Source organism: Convolutriloba macropyga, chromosome 1 (genome assembly GCF_964194025.1).
Source record: "Convolutriloba macropyga chromosome 1, txConMacr16.3, whole genome shotgun sequence".
NCBI lineage: Eukaryota > Metazoa > Xenacoelomorpha > Acoela > Convolutidae > Convolutriloba > Convolutriloba macropyga.
The window spans coordinates 55,415,283-55,439,510 of NC_134468.1; the positions used below are offsets into that span (position 1 = coordinate 55,415,283).

A 24,228-nucleotide genomic window follows, 5' to 3' on the forward strand; every position below is an offset into this window, starting at 1 on the left:
TAGAGTAAAGACTGAAAAATCCGCTCCAACTGTTTACGACTTCTATTTTTTTTAAAAAAAGACCTACAATGTTTATCACCAATTCGTAGAGTGGATGATAAGAAACCAAGTGTATCCTCCGTATGGTTTTGGTTTTGCCAAATTGAGCATGCTAATAGATTATTGGGAACACTTAATCTAATCTTAACAAAATGTTTCTGTTAGTATGAAAGCTTGAGATGTCGATTCAGCACATCAAAGACTTATCAATTGAACGTTCGACCTACACAGCAATTCTGTTAAATGGGAATTCTCATTGAAAAACGTTAATTTTTTAATCATGCTTTTGTCTTTAAAAGAAATCATTTGTTGTATTTTAAAACACGCTGAATGTAAAATCCTGTAACGTGAAACAGTTGTAAAGTACGGAAGATTGTTACAAGAGTTGTATTTTACATATTTGTTCCGACCCACTTTAGTGGGGGGGGGGGGGGGGGGAGGAAATATAAACTCAAATGGGTTCTTTGTTCAGTCAATTTTCGCGATCGATATATTCATCGTAGAGAGTTGTGTGTGGTATCATTAAAAATCCGTCCAGCGTAGAATTTCGTTGTTTCCGGTAGATATCGAGGTTTGAAGTTTGAATAATAGACCGATTTTCGTTGTTATTAATTGCTCTCAAACGAAGTTTGTAGCAATTATATTAGTCCTGTCGGTCTTTTTTTATGCGATTTTTCGCTTGACCTATTTTTCGTCTGACGCTTTTGACTTTTCGTCCTCAAAAACGGGATAAACAGGTAGCGCCCAGCGGGCTTTAAGTGCTCTTAGAGCCTTTCAGCTCTGTTTCAGCCCAAAACCGTTTTGGAGACTTGTACTTATGGTGTGAAGGGCGGTTCTTAGAGGTTGAAGACGCCCCCACTGTTGACCCCCCACCGCCCTGTTTTCCCCCACCCCACTGTTTCCCATCACCCCTCCCTTCCCATCAGCCGCCCGTAGCACCAATTCCCCCCCCCCCCCCCCCCCCCCCCCGTGGCTACTGACGAACAACCGATCGCTAAAAACACGCAATTTTATACTAATTTCCACAATTTTTTTCAAGCTTTTTGAATTTTTTTTTTCATTTTTTGAGTTTTATCAGCCCTAGATGTCAAGGAACCCACTCTATGGTTTGATAATAGTTTACTGCATATTTTCTAGTGGTAATAGAATGGTTTCGACATTTCAACATTACAAATTTTTGCATTTTTTTTCAAAACTTTCAAATTTTTTCAAGGTTTTTGAAAGTTTTTGTCATTTTATAGGTTTTTCCAGCCTGAAGAGCCAAGAAACCTCCTTCCTAAGTTTGATAGTAAGCTGCTGCTGAGTTTATAGAGTTAATGGAATGGTTATCATTGTTTTAATGACTCGAGTTTAATTTGAAAAATTTTTGAAAAATTGTTATCATGTATGGATCTTTATGAGCCAGTGAAACTGTTTACGGCTTGCAATAGGGATACTGGATAGTCTCTTGAGAGAATGGAATTGTGTTCGGAGGATGTTAATATCACGATTATTAGCAAGATTTTCTTAAAATTTGTGTTTTTTAATTTTTTGAATATTTTTGTCCTTTTCTGAGTTTAACGATCAACGAAGCTTTTCAAGTTTTGCAGATGGGTTACATGACAAAAATCCAGAGACAAAAATTGGTTTTCAACATTTTCATTACTGCGAAATATGGAAACTTTTCTTTTGAATTGTGCACTTTCAGTTTTTCTATGATTTAGTTAGTAACAAGGCTAGAAAACTTGAATTTGTAGAGTCGAATCTTATCATGGAAAAAATTCCTAGCTCTCTCTCTTTCTGTGTGTTGGCTGGCGTTTCTTTCCTTCTCCTTTTCGCTAAAGTTTAATCTCGCACACTCTCTCTCTCTCTCTCTTAACTCTTTTGTTGATGCCGCATTTCAGCGGCTGTTATGTGGCGTGATGTCATCGTCTTTTACCCTAATCTCAGGCCCCTTCAATCAAGCTAAAGCTAACCTCACTAAACAGTGACTAGGTACTGACAAAGCCAACTGCTCGCCGGTCGTTTGAGAGCAATTCGCCCGACGTTAGTCGGTTATGTTTGTTCACATTTCACGGATTTCTTTGTTCAATTTTTGTTGATTTGGCAAAAATTTATTAACTTTTTTAAGAATAGTGCTATGTAGTTTCGCTTGAAGACCCAAAGGAGTGCTGCTGACTCTTTTGATTCGTGAATTTAAGCTTTGAAGTTGATGATTTTTTCAAAATTTTGCCTTATCAAAAATTGCACCAAATGTTTCTTCTGCTCATTTTTTTTCGTATTTACCAGGGTACAGACCTCAAACTGCTTACAGGCGTTCGAATAAGTTTCGTAAAAGACGGAAAGTTCTACTTCATTTACATTTAAGAGTGTTCTGGAATAAAAATTTGGCCAGTTTTTTGCTAATTTAAAATAATTATGCAAAAAGAATCTTTCAATTTTGAGGTTGACATTTATTTTGCCAACGTAATTGTTTTGGTTCAAAATAGAATAATTAGCTGTTACTACTGAACGCGTCAATTCGTCAAGGTTAGTTTTGGTCTCTTTATCGTTTTTGACAACAAAATTTGATTTCATTGAGGCATTGTCTTCTTTAAAAACTAATTAAGCAATTTTTTTTTTATTACAGACAATAAAATTGCGATAAAAATGTAATTACTAACCACTCCCATTTCGTGTCAAAATGAGGCCCCTTGATCATATTAAGTTTTCAAACAATTTCATGGTTTCTATGACTTCACAAAATGTTTTCTGAATTTCAGATTGAATTCTTGTTTTGCCTGCTTTTTTTGTCCTCATTCTAGTCTCATGATTGAGTTTCAATAAATAAAGAGCCGGCTGGCTTCCCTAAAAAAGTATACGTGGATCTTTCTAATGCTTTCAGGTGATTTCTAATAGTTTGGATGTATATTTAATGTTTGCAAAAAAAAACCCATTTACTTTTGAATTTTGCCAATTTTTTGAACTGCTGTTAACCTGTTGTTTAGTCCCCTTAAATAAAAATAGCAAATTCTTTCTAGTGGTGAAGGTTAAATCTTTCTAGAGTTTTCCGCTAATTATTGGCTTGATTGCTTCGATACCAAGAATTTTACTTTCTTTTTCCTTTTTGGAACTTTTTTTTTTTCTTTTGGACCCTTGCCCATTTTAGGAAGATATATATGTTGCCTTGTCCGACTATCACTTCAATTACAGATCCTATAGCTTTTGAGAAACCTGTACATATAGAAGGTTTTCATTTAGTAGCGTTTTATTTTAACGGCTTCGAATTTATTTTCTTGCAAAATATAATCGGTTTTTGGTTTTATCTGTCTACCTTTTTTGCTGTGCTATCACTTTCTGGATAATTGCAGGTCTCAGTTCTTTTTTGTTGACTTCAACAATCGATTTTCATGATTTCAGTTGATAGCTAACGGTATAAATTACTTCGAAATTTATTGTTTTGGTCGATCTTTTGAACTCTGCCCCTTTCCGTTTTTCTGTTTGACAACTATCTTTTTTTAAATGACTTCTCACATCCACTTTAGCGAAGCAAACAAAAATCCTGTTGTTGTTTTTATCTCGCAGCTGATAGTTTAATGGCTATGGCGCTGTGGTTTCAGAATTGCTTTAAATTTTTTTGATACTGGTCATCGCTTGCGGTCATTTGTTGCTGGTTTGCAAAGTCCCTTGAAACGAGGGCTTATTGATGTTAAAAAATACCTCAATTAAACACTCGTAGTTTGTTCATTTGATACCTTTGGGTTTTAAAGGCTTCAACAACGTGTTTTTGAAACATTGTTGGTGGACTTTTGAGTTCTGTCTGTACTCGTCGTTATTTTGTTGTCTGCACCAGTTGGAGGTCCCATGAAGTTAGAAGTTTTTCTGATTTGCTATTGTTGAAAATTTAGGTTTTTAAAATTTCTGAGAACATCTGGTTTAAAAAAATCAGTTTTTGAACTTTGGCGAACTTTATCTCATTTCCGACTCTTTGCTACATAGTCTCTAATGTTAACGCAGATTTTCGTTTACTTCCAGAGAAAAACTTTAGTCTAGTTGCTTGTTTTTGTTTTTTAGTGGTGTTGCAGCTCTGTTTTCGGAGTTTTTATAATTCTTTTATGATTTCATTAATCGGTACTATTTTAAAGTAATTGACCACTTTTGTGTTTTCTTCTTTTTGTTTTCGTGCCTTGCTACAATTTAAAATATGGTTTCTATAAGTTTCCGCTAGCCAGATTATGATAGCAGTTAGTTGCATATAATAGATTTACTGAATATCTCATAGTTTTAACAAATTCGAAAGCTCTTTCTCCCAAACTTTAACTGAATATTTAATTTTTAGATGTGTTTGTCACTTCCTATTGTAGTCTCATGACAGATTCTGGATAATGAGCAATCTCATTTGACGTATAAAAGAGCTTATCCAGTATTTCATTTGAGAGTTATGTTTTCTTGACAATGAAGTTGTTTTTCGTAAAAATTAATTTTATTTTCAAATTTCTTGTGCACTTTTTTGTCTACTTGTTACCTGGTTTTAGAAAGTAACGGTCCCTATATGTTCGGGAGACATACAAGCTTTTCTGCTGATGCCAAATAAATGTTAATTGATTTTTTTAATTGATACTAATTAGACTCTTATCTTGTATTTCTCGTTGCCATTTTGACTTTTTAATAAGCGTTTGTAAAAAAACATTGTTTTTTGGTCGTAATTAAGAGTTATTTTTGTTTAATTAATATTGTTGTTCATCTTGTCTCCCAATCTCATCAATGGCAAGTATCATTGGTTCTCTAAGGTGTTATTATTCAATTCTTTTTCTCGGTACCGAACGTTCTCAATGGCTCCGATGGAGTTACATAAAACTCTATATAATGTTTGTAGTTGAAAGTTGATGGTTGACTTTTCGTCCGTTTATTCTTGTTGTTTTTGACTTCTTACAAAGTCTCATTAAGCGTTGAGCTGTTTTGGGTACAATTTGATTTTTTAGTTATGTTTTAAGTGATTTAGACGGGTACTGTTTTGTTCATTTTGTTGCTTGTCTTGTCTTGTAGTGTTATTAATAGCAGGTATGATTAGCTCTCCATTGCAGCAGTAATTAGCTCATTCATCGAGTTTGCACTTAAGACAAATTACTCATTTACCAATTACTTTCAAAGATTGTGTATTTTTCAGTTTTCTTTCTCTTTCTCGTTTAGTAGAGAATTGAGTCAAAAATATGAGCGGGGTCGGAGCATTATGTGCGTACGCACAATTCCAAACCTCTTTGTTGTATTTACACAATGACATGAAGTCTAAAATTTTATGGGACATCTTGAATCCATAATTTCCAGAATCAGCTGCATTATCTTTTGAAACAGAAAGCAAATACTTTAAATACTTTGGTTGTCCAAACAATTGGTCGTGATGCTGCAATTGAATGTGTTTCATTAAGAAAGCCACTGCCGTAATTCGGGTACCAAGTCAATGAAATAGAAAAGTTATCAAATTATCACTTAGTTTTTTCTTAAAACCAAAATTTTTGTAGCAAAACTGGACTTTTGTATCGACAATAACACTTGTAATAGATTTTCGGTACCTCCATCTGGAACCTCCATCTGAATTAATCTAATGGCAGCAGTTGACTATTAAGGCTCTTAATAATGGAAATATTGGAAAATTTATCTCGAACAGCTTTTGCGAGACGAGACGTCTTTTATTATTGAGAAAGGGCTGATTTTTCGTCGAAGTCTAGTTTCCCTCAAATTCGTAAAATTTTTTCCGAGATTAGCACTACCAATATTATTCATGAGTTGAATCAGTTCATATCAGCCCACAAAATTAAACAAACTTAACTAAGGTGGATGTTCTCTAAAAAAATGAAATTCTTACAGGTAAACAAAACTAACATAAACGCTATAACTGAGCACGCGCATGAAATCTCAATTGTTGCGGGCATTTTTTAATACTAAATTATTCGAACTCTCGCAAAAGTTTGCTTTAAAAATCGGAAAATATGCTTAAAATGGAATTGAAACGGTAGATCTGAAATTATATGAAATTGGGCAATCAACCTTCAATCCTGATTTTAGTAATTTTAAAAAAGATGATTAAAGATTTGCCAAAAAAAGAGGTTTCTGCTGGTTAAAAACTATTGTACGAATCATTCTTTCTCTGTATAAATAAGATTTTGTGGGAAATCAAAGATTTCAAGCAATTTAGAGCTCTAAGAATAGCGAAAATCATCTCTGAAATTGTATAATTACGTGCAGAAGTTTTAGAGTTTTTATGCAAACAATTCTTCCAATGTCGTCAAAAATAATGATCTAAGTAATTTTACGAAGTAATTTTACGAAGACGTGAAAAAATCTTACTTGAAATAAACATCAAATCATCCAAATTCACTTATAAAAAATTTTTAAATTTATTTGTATTTGTTATTTTTTCGGGTAGATCGTTTGAACTTATCTCCTCTAGTATATTAAAATACAGAACAATTTGATGTTTAGAGAATTGAATGATCGAGGTTGAAAAATTTATAAATGCCCAAGTTTTTTTTTAAATTAAAAAATTTTTTACTTCTCTGAATACTGAAATTGCTCTCCGAGCTGATCTTTTCCAGTTTCTGAGTGTTTGTGTAAATTGAAAAACTAAATAGCTTTTTTGTGTGAGACTCCTTATTTGAGGAAAAGAGATTTTTTTGAAAGACAAAAGAATTTTCCCAGTTCAAAACAAATTTGTTAAAAAATACTACTCAAATGAAAGGGGCAAGACTGCGAAATCTGAGCCTCTAAAAACAGATTTAAAGTTCATCTCTATGTTAGAAACATTCAGAGGCAGAGTGCAAAACACTGTCAGAAATATGAAAAATTTACAAAAGTTACTTAATATTTAACACAAAATGGGGTTTTAACTATATTCAAAACTAAAATTTCGTGTATTATTTCTGGGTGGGAACACTTCTGCGACATCATAAAAAACGAAAAGGCCGATTATGCTCATTAAACATCAAAAATGACAAAAATTTTTGGAAACTTGAAAACTGCGGCTTGATTTAAGTCCAAAACCAAAACTGAATTTTTAAATCTTGCTGATTACACATCTTCGAGATTTTAGAAAATTAATTGTCCCATTGTGCTAAAAAATTTTTGAAAAACTTCAAACAGTTACATGTCAAAATTTAGTATCAAAACTTTATTTACCAACAGAATTGCCCACCAAAAAGTTCACCTATTCTTTTTAAGTAAAAATGGAAAGAAGACCTAAATTGACAGTGACAACCTTGAATTTTGACCACTTGCCAAAAAAATTTAAATCTTTTTATTTTTGTCATTCTTTGTGTTTGTGTCTGGGTGTTTGTTTGTGTAATTTTTATGGTGTGTGTTTGTATGGCTTCTTTGTGTTTGTGTATTTCAATTTGTACTACACTTATCTTTCTAGAATGTGCTGAAGTTTTTCGTTTTTGTCTGCCGAAAAAAGACGGTATCTTTTTGTTTAAAACAAAGAAATTTTCTCCGATGCATATAAGGATGCTCCCAGCTGTTTTGCTTTTGGATACTCTCAACGGTTTCTCTGACAGGTTTTGATATTTGTTTTTGCAACCTGGAGTGTTTTGTTGCATTATTCTGTGCTACACACAGACTCGCGCGGAGCCGTCTTTTGTTAATAATATATGTGGGATCACTCGAAGAAAAATAACCTGTGATGCGGAAATTTCAATTCTTTATACGTCAAATCTATCGATCGACCATAACTAACTGAAAAACTACTCCTAACCGAAAAACTCCTTTTTTATAAATACTCTCCTCCCTCTAAATACTGTGAACGCTTTTTAGACGTTCGCGCCTGACCTGAACTGCGAAATTTTAAAGTGTTGGATTTTATATTTGTTGGGTATTATGACGATGCTAAATTTTGATTGGTTGAAAAAGACTTGTAAATTCATACAGCACGCATTTATTATCTTGAAATACATACAGACGATTCTGCTCAGTACAGTTCAGTTGCTTACTAAATTACTTGAATTGAAAACTTGTAGCAGAAAAAGAGCGTTTTTACCGAACCCGCGCTCCGAATAGCACTTAGCAAAAACTTGCAACTAAAAGCCTTTATTAGAAAGGATATTGCAACGATAACTCGTCTTCATACAATATAGCACTTGGCACTAGCACCTACACAGCCGCCTCTAACAAGATAGAAAAGGTAGAAGCAAATTAAGAAGAGAGTTATCATAGGTATCCGCTAAATTCTACATCTGTTTGTTAGGTTGAAGAGAGTAAGATTGAATTTATGTCAGTTATTGGGCAATAAGCTTGGCATGGTATTTCGAGATAATTGCATTGCATTTTTTTTAGCTATTCATGATATTATGGTGGTAGTTCGGCAAAAAGCAGACTTCAAAAGCATAATGATAGAAACAGGAATCAAATTGAGGTTCGAGCGAAAGTTGATTCTCATCTGCAAATGAGCGGAAACAGGTTTTGTTGCGCTCTTTTACTTGGCAGAGGAGTATAGTTTGTAATATCCATGGATAATATTGATCAGATCAAACATTGGTTAGCGTAGATACTACATGGTAGAGTAATAGAATTGTGAAACTTGTACTATAATTCACTTCTCACCATTATACAAATTGATCAATCTTATTTTAATTGATATTTATTACAACCAATTCAAATATTGATACGATTTTATTTGCTAATAACAGCAAGATTGCATTAACCAGATACGGGGAGAGGTTGGGTATTTACACACTACTAACATAAATAACACTCTACTGCTCTGGCTGGTTTGAACTTTGTGAATATTGGGGAGCTGTTAGTTGTGAGTTTTGTTTGGCTGTTCCTTTTTATAGATTGGTAACATGACAGAAGGTGAAAACGCGGAGGTGCTTTCACAGCAAGATATTTGCTTTCTCGGCGGGATTATTACGGATTTTATATGGTTAGTTAGCCTCTTTATTGAACCTTTATTAAACTTAGCATTTCTTAGATATTGTTTGATTTCCCAATTAAATTTTCCATTGTTGGGTCTAGAGTGGGGAATTGAAACCACATGTAAGGGATTTGGCGAGGAGATCCCGCTGAAACCAAGACAGATCTCAGAGACACACTTTCAAAAGGTTCAAAACTTTACTGGCCTCTATTCGGATTGTTTTGCTTGACTTCTTGCGAACGTGTGAACTAATCCGGCCTCAAAGAGAGGAAGTATGAAAGGAAACATGCGCTGCATAAACAAAACAGGTCTTCAGATGTCTCAAATTCTATTAGCTGAGAGAATTAGAATATTGTTCACCTAAGTGTTAGTACAAAAAGTGTCAAATCAATCTAAATAAAAGTATGCGTAACATGCAAGAAGATAGATCAAGGCAATAGTAGAATGAAAAATTATGAGGCTGGGCTGCCAGAAATCTTTATTAATGGAACCTTGATCTTTTTTTCTGAGAACTTGACTTCTTTGGGGCTGCTTATGACAAGGCACTATAGGCCAACGGGCAGTTTTCATTTCGGGGGCAGACATCGAAAGACTTGGGAAGTTGGGCCAAAACTCTGGGTTCTAGCCCGTTTGTCTTTTTTATATCATTAACTTCAAGAAAATTATACAATAAAGATTAAGCTTGATAACCTTCGAAAAAAATAACAAAGTGAATTAACGATGAATGCAGGGAAATTGCATCTAGATGTTTGCAAGATGAGTATTTCAACTTCAAGCTTTCCTAGAAAAAAAACATGACTAGAAAAATATTTAACTGAACCGGAATGTTATGGCTCAAAAAACCGTGCAACTGAATAGATAAATTCTGTTAAACTGAATAGTTAAAATGAATAGTTAAACTGAATAGTTAAACACCGTGGAAGCGAGTAAAAATTGTTACTAAAGAGCATGTAAAAATGAAATGGATTTCCAATTCAAATATAAATAATTAAACATACCCCAAATTTGCGCCTTAGTAAAATTCACTCGAAAATTAGATACATAAAATGAACGGAATTAGGAGACATCCTTTGTATCTTGTTTTTCGGAAAAGGGGTTGCGCCATTTTTGCGAAATATATATACTTTAAAATTGTAAAATAGGTGACAAGTTTTGTAGCACGTTTCCGCTCATTTTAGGTATCTATTATTCACATTAAAAGTATCTTTAATCCACAATTGAGACTAACTAAACGCGCGATTTTTGAGCATGCAAAGTGATTTAATACTTTGTAATGAGCACTTTAATAAATATTTAATTGAAGCTTTCAATGCTTTAAAGTGATTTCAATACAACTTTATATATATGGTGTACGTCCCAGCGCCACAAAAACTGATTTCTTTCCGAAAAATCCCTCGCTCAACAAGGGCTTTGTATATCAATGTGGGAATGGCTGATTTTAATAAGTAGTAATAAATAGTACTAATAAGTAGTAATAAATTACTATAAGTAGTAATAAAGTAGTAATAATTAGTGATGCCGTTTAATAAGTAATACCCTTTCAGAAGTAATACCCTTTAGCGTAATGAAGCTTCCGCTAACTTCAAACAATTGTTAAAAAAGATCCTTTACAACGATTTTTACTTATTCCACTCGAAGCAAATGTTGGAGGCTTTGGTTATGTTTACATATCAGTTATTGGAACTTTGATGTCAAGTACCAACATAGTATTTGTTAGTCCGACCTGCTTCAATGGGGGAGGAACTATATGCTCAAATGGTTTTTTTGTTCAGTCAATTTTGGCCCATCGATATAATCATCGCCGAGGTATGTGAGTGGTATCATTAGAAAGCCCGTCCAGCGTAGATTATCTAATTGAAAAGATGTTTCTTATTTTCTTTTTTTGCGCGAGTTATCGAGTTTTATAATTTTGTGAACTTTTGACGTATTTTCGTTGTTTTTTTTATAGTTTACGTATTTTTTGGCAATTTTTTGTCAATTTTTCTGACAAATGTTAGAATTGTTAACGATAGTGTTTTTGGTGGCTTGCTTTGCCTCTAAAGATAGAAAAGGGTTGTCAAACAGTTTGCTAATTTTTTCAAAATACAGCTTTTTTGCATCAAAAATGACACAAAAGGTTTCGTTTAGGTTTTATTTGGCGCTGTTTTGACTTCGTTATTAAGTATATATAGTTATATAGTTTTTTGTTAAAAGTAGACATTGAGTTTTGGATGTAAATAAAGTTTATTTGAATTTATTGTTTGTCCTGTTTCGTATTTTCAATAATGGCAGGTCTCATCGGCCCTCGAACGTGGCATTTTTTTCTAAAGTGATTCGAGTTGGAAGCAATTTTTTTTATTCCAACACTAAAGTATTTCTGAAAATTTTTTGAATTTTGGAAAGCTTTCCGGTTCATTTGGTTAACAAATTAGGTTTACATTTAGGTCAAAAATGTGGATGAGCAGGTTCGGAGCATTATATGCGAACGAGCATTACCGAGCCTCCTTGTTTGTTTATATCTGTTTTAAGTGATAAAATTTGTGCTCAGGTTATAAATTCAATTTACTTGTTCTAAAGAATGAACATGGCTCATTAAATAATAGTATTGATCATTTTCCCCCGGTTGGAAAAGTCAATATTTGAGGGATAGCAGTTTTTTCTTTTATTTTCGTACGATGCATATTAATTATTTAAGTGTTGTAATCTTTTTATATGAAGTAAGATACCATATGTGATAGCTATGTGGAGAAGGAGCCAGCAAGTGGGGAGACAGTTCTGGCTGATGAGTTCAGCCGAGGCTTCGGGGGCAAGGGGGCGAACCAGTGCATCATGGCAGCCAGGCTGGGTGCCAAATGTCGCATGCTTGGAAAGGTCAGTTTCTCTTAATTTGTGTCAACAGTTAAGGTTTAACACTTTCAAAATATAGGGAGGTGTTTTTGTAGCAGGTAGAATTTTTCGCTAAAGAGATAAAACGATTTTTAAATCAGAAATGAATCCTCAATTTCATCAACCGTGATTTACTATCGAAATTCTTTTCAATTGTGTAAACTCAAATTTTTTGTGAATTGAGGAGAGACCAATGTGTTCTCTTTGATAGATAGGTAATGTTCTGCTAAAACATGAGATAATTTTGATATGACTTGATCACATGCACCACCATGAACATTCACACTGATCGGATGAGCATCAGATGACTTGTTTCAACCGTTTTTGTTTGGTGAATTCGGCCGATCGATATGTTTGGCAGAGCGACGTAGGAATGGTTTCAATGAAAAGCTCTTGATCGTGAAGCGATTATTGAAGAAACTAACCTCTCAATGTTTCAACTAGTCTTGCTTTCAATCGATATAGAATGATATTGCTATCATTAAATTAGTACAATTAAAATTAGAGAAAGGTATTAAGAAGTTCTATCAACACAATCTATCAATGACATTTTTACATTTCATCTCTAACAAGAAGGCTCGGTAAGTGCGTTCGCACATTATCTTCCCACCCCGCGCATCTACAGTTTGACCTAATTGTCTACCAAATGAGGAAGAGAAAGAAAATTATTCAGTTAATGAGTGAAAAAAGAATCTCTAAGCGTAAAAATCTATCAATTGAATTGAATTGAATTAAATGATGCCGCATTGGAGAGCCCATGATGTCTGCCATTAATAGGACTACAAGAAAAGACAACAATACGGTCAAACTCTATATCAAAATATCATCAGATAAAACCGATACTAAACAAATGAACTTGTGCTTCACTTGAAAGCAGATAGGACTTGTGCATAATGAGACGCGGTAACAATTCAAGGAAAAAAGAATGAATAAGGGCAAAGTCATAACAACCATCAGTTTTCAGCTAAAAATTCGGAGCAGTCATTAGTGAGACAACAAAGTAAATAATGCCACCTTGGAGACCTAGTAAATATTGTGACCTAGCATTGATGGAACTACGAACTAAACAGCAAAATCATTTAACAAAAACAAAAGTTTAATTACGACCAAAATTCAATATCTAATTTTTACAGTACGTAATAAAAGTTGAAAAAGCATCATAAAACCGGACAAAAAGATAAAGCATCAAATACATGTCGACAAAAATAAAAATGCAAAAATTGAACGTTCGTTATATAAGTGAAAACAACTGATTTGGATAGAGCCAGTAGCTATAAACTGAAAGCATTAAATGGGTTCTTTTATACCTCCACAGGCAGCTGTTTAGATCTGTCATTGCCAGAATATGTACTACCCAAAAATCAAAAATTCAGATGAACGTTGAGAGAAAACGGTGTCGAAGCCGTACAAAATGAGCTACTAATTCAAGCCATTTTGTACAATTAAGTGCTATCATCTTCAGAGCTAATGGGAATCGTCATTAATATTGTAATATGACCAGAAAGCAAAAAATTTAAAAAAACTTATCGGTGGAATGTGCAGAAGTCAAAAATATTTTATGAACACTCGAATTATGAGCCAGAAAACCATTTTTTTTAAAAGTAACCAGTAAAAAATTGAATTTCTCTAGCAAGAACATGGAATCTGTGAAATTGCTGTGGCTGTGGCATTGCTGTGACTATGCTACAAATTAACTGAAACGAGGGTAAAGTTAGCAGAATTTAAAAACTTTTAAAACTTATTTGATGAGACTGCGAAAAGAACAAATGTGGGCAAAACAATTGTTAAATTCAAGTTTAAGAAAACACTGTGGAAACCATGAAACATTTACATTTTCTACGAAAAGCTAATACCTGATTATTGGTCTTCATTTTCTATTAAATTTGTGATGTAAGTAACTAACTGACTTTTCATAGGAAACTATTCTGCTCTGTAATAAACATAAAAGAAAACAAAATTAGCTAATGGTTTTTAAAAGATCTCGATGCAAAAGAATCATAAGTTTTTTGATTCGCAAACACGACGATGAGACCAAAACTGAGCCTGATACCGCCGCATTCTATAATAACTGAATTTTTCCAAATGTAACCAAGATGAATAATTTGGAAAAAAAGTAAAGTTAAAGTTTCAAGTTTTTGAAAACACTTTGTTGAGAACATAAAACCATGATTTTTTCTCTGCTAACCGGATATATGAATGTGGGGCCTCATTTTTACTTAAATATCAGCTGTCAATGATTGACAGTTGGTAGGAAACTATTTTTTTCTCTAATAAACATAGAAGGAAAAACAAAAAGATTGCTTTAATTGTTTAAAAAACCACACTAATAGGATCATAACAATTACGGGTTACCAAGCACCACGATAAGACCAAAACCAGCCTGGATTTTGCTGACCGTTGAATTATGACAATTAAGTATCCCAATTGTAATCGAGATGGATAATTTGGCGAAAACCTTCAATATATCAAAAACAAATGATAATTTAAAATTTATATTAAGGAATGTTTTCGGATAATGATTGTTTAAAGTTAGCGAAACCCGGCAAAGTTTTGATTCCGGAACACTAGTTAATGAAGGGGATGTGGAGCTAGCCCTCTTTTTTTTCAAAATTGTGTCAGTTTATTCAAAATTGTGTCAGCTGTTTTTTACGTCTCTACTTCTGTTAAATTTGAAACATGAGGGACAAAGGAACATATTTGTTGCCATTTTTGATTAGAGGCTGATTTTTGGAAAATTCAGCAATTTTTTAAAGCTAAAATTGTCCGATCAAACGAGTTATCTTCGCTCCTCAGTGTTTATAGGGAAAACCGTTGACACCATTGAAAACAAATACAAAGTTTTTAACCAAAATTGACTATAAATTGAGCAGAAATTCTGCCACACGTGAAAAACAACGGACGTCCTTCTAATGTTCACGAAATTTCAAAACTCGGTAGCTGTCTGGAAAAAACGAAATTTACAAAAATCTTTTTTTTCAATATTCTATGCTGTACGGGCTGTGATACCACTCACAACGCTGTACGATGAATATACCGATCGACCAAAGTTGAGTGAACAAAAATAAAATCCAATTGAGCATATAGTTCCTCCTCCACTAATGTGGGTCGCAATAGGAACCAAATATGCGCTTCAGATTCTTCAGATTGTGAACTTGAGGTTGCGTTTAATTAGAAAGTCTAATTTTATTATCTTTAGATGCCTGAAGAGTTTGAAGAAAGTTTCTTTCTTGTCTTTGGTAACAAATTGGGCTCTGCTTGCCATCAACATATACCAGGGCTCTGCTTTTATCAACATTTAATACTTGCCTATCATTCAGGCTAACTTGTCTATTTTCAATTTTTGTAGGAACAAGCCTATGTGTTCATGAAGGCAAGATGTATTGTGTCAGTAGTTGTTTAAACTAGTCACTTGTTTTTTCGCGTTTCTGTCGGATTTTTGACCTTCAAATTAGCATATCTATATTATAGTAATCTCAACAATCTGGTGATTTAAAGTAGAAGATTTAAAGATTTTTTGAGAGCTTCCAACGTAAAGAAATTGGCAAATAAATTTTTTATAGCTTTGGGGTCTAATTAAAGGACATAAAATATCTTTGTGTTTTGGGCAGTTGAACGAATTTTTTTAGAAACTATCTTGGAAAACTATTAACTATTATCAATTTTTTGGCTTAGGCAATTTGATTGAAATCGAAAACTGCGAGTCCCCTGGAATTGAAAGTAACCACTTGGTGGAAGACCCAAAATTGCAAAAGTCCGTTTTTAAATGAAACCAAGTTTTTATATAATTCTCTGTTTTATCGAGGATCTTATTGACATTTTCTTTTTCATATAGTTCCTTCGAATGGTTTAGCGATCATTTGAAATTTCATTTGAAAACGGAGCTTGCAAATGATTTTCTAAAGAGAAAATCATTGATAGAGCCAGCAGAAGAAAGAAGTTGACCAACTGCAGTTCTTGCCCTCTAATCTGGCGTTGGTTGAAATTATCAAGTTTCTTTCAAGAAAATGAAGCTGTTTTTAAACATAATTAAAAAAAATAATGTCCCAGGGAATTTGATTTTTGGCAAACGATATAAAAATTGTATGAAATCTCTTTGAACGTGTAGGTTTTTTTTACGAGTTTCTTCTACTACGTAGAAAACAAAACATTTAGATTTCGAAATGCAGTTCATTTTGATTCTCCGAGTTCAACAGCAATTTGGCCAGCAAATGGTGTGAAGCAGTTTCATACCTACAACATTTACACCGAGTTAAAGATGCTCATTTAGCTATCTAGAGCTCGACTCTTGTCATGTTCATAATTTTGAATATTTTTCAAGGAGCAGCTTTAATTTTTTGAGAATTATACTTTGAACGCCATTTGAGGTATCAAAATCTATTCCAAAGCAAGTTGCTAACCCTCCCTGTTGGCACGTTCTTCGATTTTGGAAATCGCCTTCTGTTTTTCTTTTTCAGATATTCTAGATGTGAAGTATTTCATGATTTGATTTGCGTACTGCTTTCGTACCTGTGTGGAGGTGTTTCTGTATTAGTATGCTATTAGTTTTTTTTGTTGAGATTTTGTTTAAGTGGTAAACGCCGTCTTTTTGAACAAGATTAAAAGTGATACTTTGTTTCAACCTGTATTCTCGGATCTCTTGCTTTCGCTGCAATTGAATAGCATGTGCGAACTCTTCTACGTTGGTGAAAAATTATTCGAATAGTTATCCTAAAAATTTTTCAAAAATCATCATTCGACTTTTGGAACCGAAAATTTGGACTGTTTTCTGCTTTGCTCAATTTTGGAGCTGTGTCGCTCCATCACTTTTTCTAAATGCCACTGAAGATTAAAATGTAAATTGTTGTTCGATATAATTTAGATATGTTTGATTTTTATTGTAGTTAAATTTTGTGCCTTTTCATGCCAAGTACAGATAAACGATAAGAGAAGTAGCAATTGTCTGGAATTTTTTGGTTTTAAATTTTGGTTTTTATAATGAACAAATAACAGACGATGTAGACATAGAAAAGTAATTATATGTAAATCTCGAAATTTCTTTCTCCAATTGTTTGTCAAAGTTTATGTGACGTCATTTGTTGCTAAACATTGATTGAGCTTATCCAATTACGCGATTTCTTCACAATTAAATTGTCCCATTTTCGAATAGCAGGAAGACTTGAGATTCTTTCTGAAGATCAGCGGTTTTGAAACGCGTGAAAAAATTGGAGTGATTTTGGCGCTGAACAAAAGCGAAGAGCGGAGCGAAAAGAGAGTGGTTTTTGTTCATACCGCTGTTTTTGAGAGAGCGAGAAATTGATGTGTGAAAAAATTTTCTCTAAGCGAGCGAAATTTTTTTGTTCACGTGCGGCATTTTAAAGCAGTTTTTTTTTCATTTATTTTGGTTGAGGTTTGGTTTTGATTTTGTTTTAATTTTAGGCTGGTTTCGGTAGTGGTTTGAAAGTTTCTGGAAATAAATATGAATTTTTTGATAATTCGGAGGTTTTTAATGTATTTTGCTGATTTTCGGGCTAATTTTTGCGTTTTTTTTTGAAGATTATTTTGTTTTACTGGCTCAAATAGGTATTGAAGAAACCCCTTCTACTTGAGCAATTTTATGATAACAATTGGTTACAGTTTTGTGGGTAAGAATCAATTTTATGTTGAGAAATATGACAAAAAATGGCGAAAATTGGAACTATTTTTCTTAATTTTTTGCAGTTTTTCTTTTTTTTTCTGTTTTTAGCTATGTTTCTTTGCCTATTACGACTTGCCTATTGTCTTGCGAGCATCTGGATACCCTATAAGCTGAAGGGAATCTTTCTTTGGATTTGTATGTTTTTGAAATATTAAAAAATTTAGTAACTTTTTCCAGTTTTTCAGTGAAAGTTGTTTTTAAGAGCGTTTTTTCATAAATTTAGCGTACAGTATTTTTTTCAAAATTCACATAAGTGGTTTTTTAAGTACTAGTTGTTTTGTGGATGTTATTTTGGCAGCGATAGTGTTTTCGGGATCTCAATTTATAACAAAATTTGATCAGATTTTTTATCATATTTTAACAGATTTGATTTTATTGTTTTTACTTTTTTGTTTCATGACTTTGTTTCAAGATAACCATAAATTAAAGAACGCACGTTTTGTTTGATGAGTAGTTAGATGGCGTTTAAATGGATTCTCACTTCGAGTCGTTTCCGGAATTCTTCCGGCTATGTTTTTTTTTCGTCGAATAATGTTTCGGTAAAATGTTTCGCTTTACCTCATTTTGCCGCTTTTTCAACATTTTGCGTTATATTTTTTGACTTCTCTAGGCTAGTTTCTCTCTTCTCTCATTCTGCTAAAAGTGATTTTGAACATCAGTTGCTCAGCAAAGCAATTCAAAATGAACAGAGTCAGTATAAAAAATTGAAGTCAGAAGTAGAAACGGGATAAACCCATAAAGCCCAATTTTAGATGCCCGCTATTTGAACGTCGTTCCTATAAGTCTTAGTTAACATCTCTAATGCTTATTTGTATTGATAGTAGCCCCTGTATCCTCTCTCTATGAAACAGAAGTACGTTATGTTCAACTACGAAATGCCATCAAAATAAAACGGACTTAAAAAATGTTTTTGTACAAAAATCTTTTTTTTTCAATATTTCTATCAATCCCAATCATGCTTATTGGAATCAACGGCGGCTATTTTCCGGCAATCTGCCGGGTATGTTTTTAAATTACTTTCAAATCTGTCCCTCTGTTTCATTCTTTACTCTTGGTTATATCCACCTCTTAAGACCTCTCATATCCCAGACTCCTAGGTTTCATGTTGTAGCCCCTAGATTTTTCACTCCCTTTAAGAAGACATCGTTTTTTCTGTTCCTATTTTCAATCTCAATCCCGAATCTGTGAACAAGACGAGCCAGCCTTTTAATTACATACGATGCCTTGATTTGTCGAGTAAACATATTTTGCTTTAGCATGACCTTAAAGACAATATCATAGAGCAAACAATTATAAATCTTGATCAGTTAATCAGCTGTTATCGTAGCTTCAAAACTGGCAAATCTGTATTGACTCAAAGACCTATCAGCTTCCGCGTTAGTCTGCGCCTTTGTACTGTGCGCTGTCTGGTGAGCTTGGAGCCCCAATTACCGTGGGTGTCAAGGAGAAGTACAAAATACAGCGTGTTTACAGCTAAATATGCACTAGTGCAATGAAAAAGGTAAAGCGTCCGTTGATTGTATGCTTGTAACGCGTGGGTGCAGCATGCGTTTAGCAGAGGGTTGCATTAGACTAAACGGTTCTGCTATTTATGGACTCTTTGAACTACAATATAACGCGCTACGGTATGTAATGCAGGTGTCAATGTGAATAAATTGTGTCAAGTGCGAATATTGCAAACCCTATGCAAGACTGAGTGCCTAGCATTGAAAACGATCATTTTAAATTAATTGAAAAGGATCTAGATGAACTGCAGGAGGCAATCTGGAATAGCAAAAATTGTTTTTAAAGAAAGACAAAATTTTTCCGGAATCCACATCAACGGAAAAGAAACCTCGTTCATCACCTTTAACTGCATTACAAGACCTAACAGGCATTTGAAGCCGCGGTGTTGCAGAGTCGAAAGAGAAGGATTCTCGATCTAGGAGCTCAACTTTTTGGGAGTACGCAAGATCCTGGTTCATATAGATGTAGACGCCGAAATTGGAGATAATGTTTGGCTGGGTTAGCATGAGGACAACATGAATTGAACCATACTACTTAAAGTTCCAAGCATATGGCAAACACGTCCGATCTTAGCTTCCGAAAAAATAGTGAAGCGTTTTTTTTACCCCGTGCTCGTAAGTGGGCAACTATCAACGGATGAAGCAGCCCTGGAGAACAAAGAGAGCAAGACTCCTCTGCTGACTGCGTGTTTAACTAAATATTCTGATACACAATGTGTAAGCATCCTGAACCTCTACCGAAGGAATTATGCAAACTCCCATGTCAGCTAGTAGTATATTTGAAGTTCTTTGCATAACTGAGATATGGTTGACGGAAAGCTTAACACCCTGCACTATTTTTTACTATGCTTCGAGATTAGTAATCGCGTGAGCGAGCAAGGAAAATAGGAAAATACAAGCACGGAAGTTGTCTCGCAGCTGTGACTAAAAGTGTTCCTAGCTAGAATGGAAACGGACTTTTCAGATTGTTCCTATTTGTCTCCTCAAGAAACCGGCAATAATTATTGCTTGCTTTTACAGTCCACCTACCTCTTAACATCCCTTAAAGATGGTCAATCACATATTTGTTCAATTTTCTGGTCCTCATGAAATCGCAACAACAAGAATACAACATCAACAACTCTCTCGTTGTGGGTGACATCAATTTTTCCTCAACAGATTAGACTACTTTTTGCTAAAACAATCCCGAGGACTCGTCCGTTTCAACAGAAATGTATGAGCAATTATAAACAACAGATAATCAGAGGCAATGTTCTCAGTAATCAACCACATTCTGCAATTAATGTACTGTTTGATATTTTCCTCAGAAGTCGTTTCAGTTATGACCATCAACCGTACTCGGCTAAAATATCCTTAAAAACAGCCTTTAATTATCAAAGAGCAATCATATCAAACATTAAACGAGATTTTTGAATTTTTAGTTTGAACATACGGACTGAGATGAGATAAATTAGTTCATAGAAACTCATAAGTTCGGCCCGTTTTCCTACTTAAATGTTGATCTGATATTGGACTTGTGGTATGGTTGGTTTTTCGATATCCTTCAAGACGTTTCCCTCGAAAAACCAAGTGCTGGAAATTGGGTTTAACTGGAAACCTCGTACCTTATAAAGAAGCTTAGAAAATTTGAGGTCAAAAAGTGACAAGGACAACTGAAGGTTGAAGGCACAAACTAAGTTGGCATTGGCTCTACAGGTTGATCATAAAAAACTCAATTCATCAATTTTCCAGCATGGGAATTTTCAGATGTGCAACGATATATGAAGTCTTTTGAGTAACAAATATCTTCGAAGTGAAATCGTTAGGAGATCAAAATGCGAAGATTGATGACGAAAAAGCTGTACTTTTCAATCGGTACGTTCAGTGTGTGTTCTCAAGTCAAATTCATCACGAAACAAGTGTAAGTAGGTGAGATTGTTTGTTTGTGCTTCACGCAAATTGATATCTTCGAATGCTCAAAAATCTCGACATGAACAAAGGGAAAAGACCAGATAGGGTTGGCAAACTCATTCTGCAACCTTGTTTTAGGTATTTTCCTGTTTCCTGACATCTTATTTTTAATACCATCATAAATCACAGATATCTTGCTGCAGCAGGGTAGCTGAGTGTGAAAATCCCCCTGCACGAAGATGGCGGCCAACAACAAGTATCAAATTACTGCCAAATTAGCTTCCTCTTTGCGTTATTAAAACTTCTTGAGAAATATCTTGAGATTCTTGAAATATTCTTGAGATTATCGATAAAGTTATCCTATTGTAAGTCCACGTTTCTTTCCCCACGTTTCTTTCCCTTCAAGTGGTACTCAACGGTCACTAGTTTGAAATTTAAAAGAGTAACTCCATTAGCTATATATATAAGACTTTGACAAAGTTACTCTTTCCGTGCTATTGAAGCAGCTAACCCTAAATGGAATTAGAGGGAACCGTCAAATTGGTGCAAAATTACGTGGACAACAGAAGACCTGGACAACCGGTATTAAGTGGAGTGCCACAAGTTTCGGCTTTAGGGCCCCGCCTGTTTACAATTTTCTAAATGATTTGCCGAGCTTTGTTATGTCAGATAATTCCATTACTTTTGGCTCAGACCTGTGGTGTGAATTTCACAAATGGTGTGATAGCAACTTCTTTGATCTATTTTTGAAAACAAAGTATACATAGCTGAAAGGAAGAAAATCTCAAGGTTCAAATTTTTTTTTGACAGCGCATTTTTCATGGAGGACATGGCTCCTATTGTCTCACAAAACCTAACCTGGCAAGAGCGCGGTGACTAATTACATTGTGACTATTTCCGGTAATGGTTTGCATCTCTGCCGACCAAGCCAAGCGGACTTGACGATGATTGAAAGCATGCTTAGGAAAGCAGTAGCACGGATTTTGGTTTGAAAATACGGCAATAGTACAAATATAGTTAAGCCATACTCAGCATTTTACCAGTACCGCTTTATCAAGCGTTACACGTCCTACATTTAGCTAACATTTTATCTGGAAAAGCACAGACAATTTGAAAATAATTTTCAGTGCTTCAATTTTCGTCTGAAGCTGTCGGCTGTTTTTTTCACAGAAAGACAGTTTTTTCTGCATTGTTTTCAAATAGTTTTTTCTGATTTTTGGAAAAATATTTTTTATATTTACAGTTTCCTTGATTAACTGGCAATCAGTGAGTGCAGAATAGAATTGAGCTTGTTCTAAACAGAAAAGAACTTCTGATTAAATTTTAATTCTGGATTCTGGCTCAGCGATTTTTCTACTTTTGCTGACCATTTGAATGATTAATTGTTCTGAAACGAGATTTGTAGTGCTTATACTTGTCCTGCTGTTCCTTTTTTGTGATGTCTGGTACTGTCTTTTTGTCTGATAGTTTTTTTTCTCATCTGTCCTTTTGATTTGGGTCCTCAAAATACGGGATAGACAGGCTGGAGAGCATTAAGTTGCTGAGTTGTTCTCTCAAGTCTTTAGGTAGCTGATTCGCCGAAGCTGTTCATGAGATACAGATTCAAGACGTGAGAGGCGGTTTTTAGAAATTGACCTCTAAGTCCATCCACTGATCTCCGTGGTCCACCATTCCACCTCATTCCACTCGTTACCTACATCCGACTCCGCTCCTCCCAGCCCGTCCACCGCCAACACTACGCTACCGGACACCGCACCTCCCCCACGGTTTGTCGTGGTAGTTGGCAATTTTCTACTAAAGAAATTTTTTGAAATTTTCATACTGCTTTTTTAAATTGGCTTTGTTTTCTAATTGCGGTTTTTGTTTTTTTTTATCTCAAATTGTTTGATCTATAATTGTTTAAAATTACTTACAACCCACTGGTTTCTACCGTTTGTCTTTATTGGAGGTTTTGATTTTAGCACATAAATTAGAACGAGCCTTTTTTTTGTTTTGTGCCTTTTTTCCCTATGACAAAGTTTTTTTCCATCACTTGGCATGTATTTCAGATTACATGAAACCGAGATGTTTTTCGCTTGTTCTGTTGTATGATAATGAAACAAAATAAGTTTTTTTCAGCAATGTCGAAAAAATTTAGAAATTTGACAATTAAACATTTGTTCATGTATTTGATATGCGATTTTGATATCGAGAAGTTTTTAAATTGTGCTCGAACGAAGTTTGAAGGAATTATTGTAAACATGTGTACTTTCATGTAAAATTTTTGCTGGGCTGTTTTCTAGAACATTCTTCCGATTTCACTTGCATTGACTTCAAGATTTTTCCCTGACCTAATTGCTCTTATTCAGAAATTAAGTTTGTTGCTAAAACCAAGGGATTATACGATACGCGAGCACAAAGACCTGATAGCCGAGTGGTTAATGCTTTTGTCTACTACGCATTAGGGCGCGGGTTCCTCTTTGGTCGAAAATTGACCATAGAAATTTATCTGGGCTACAGCCCCTCTTAATTAAGTTACTACGCCTTTCATTCGAGAGCAATTTGTCCGACTTTAGTCTGTTTATGTTTGTTTTTGGCATCGAAAGTGCATTTTTGTTGATTGGTAAAGAAATGGCTTGGAAGTTGCACTGAGTTTTATGAAATCTCATATGACAGTTTTCAGCTAAGTAGCTGGTGCGTTTTCTAGTTCTGGTCGTTTCTTGAGTTTTTGGGCTATGGTTGTTATTGCATTACTGTTTGATAGCGTTTTCGTTCTACTTAAATTTTCACTTATTTCACCTATTTTAACTTATTTCACTTATTTTCACATAGAGTAGTAATGTGTATATGGTGACCTCCGCAACATAGAGTCGCGATACGGTCACCATATACACATTACTCTAATTCCCTTTCTATATCCACTACTCTATATTCACTTCTTTTATATTTAAAATCTATCAATTCTTGTCTCACTTAGTGCAAGCCACTAGTACAGAGTTAAGCTGGTAATTGTCCATTATCAGACGGATAGTTCGGGTTCCATCAGTGAAACTGCTTCGCAGATCCCCACTGACTCCAGTGGACGTATCCCAGATACTAGTATAAAACTAGTGAGACCGTGTAACAAGCACGTAAAACCAACTTGCGAAAATTGATGTAACCACTTGGTGGATAAATTGAATAAAAAACCAGCTTAACTCTTTTACAAATTTTAACTTTTTGCTATTATTTTTATAAAAATTAATTGTATAACCTAAATTCACCATTACTATCTCTAATACCTTTATCATCAAATGGATCAATAGCTATTTTGTATTGTTCTTTACTTTCTAAATGATGTTTATTACTATCAATAGTATAATAAGTTACATACTTAGTTTTACCTTCATATATAGCGTTTTTATATTCTTCAA

At 34.3% G+C, this 24,228-nt stretch overlaps 1 protein-coding gene across 1 annotated transcript in view; it reads left to right on the plus strand.

Moving 5' to 3' along the window:
• Positions 1 to 8,634: 8,634 nt before the first annotated feature.
• The window catches only part of LOC142349814 (ribokinase-like), a 60,240-nt gene continuing 44,646 nt past the window's right edge, over positions 8,635 to 24,228 (plus strand). The window contains exons 1-2 of the mRNA XM_075401601.1: positions 8,635 to 8,911; positions 11,620 to 11,752. Coding sequence (XP_075257716.1) covers positions 8,832 to 8,911; positions 11,620 to 11,752 — 213 coding nt within the window. The 5' untranslated portion in view covers positions 8,635 to 8,831. The remainder of the gene's footprint in view (positions 8,912 to 11,619; positions 11,753 to 24,228) is intronic.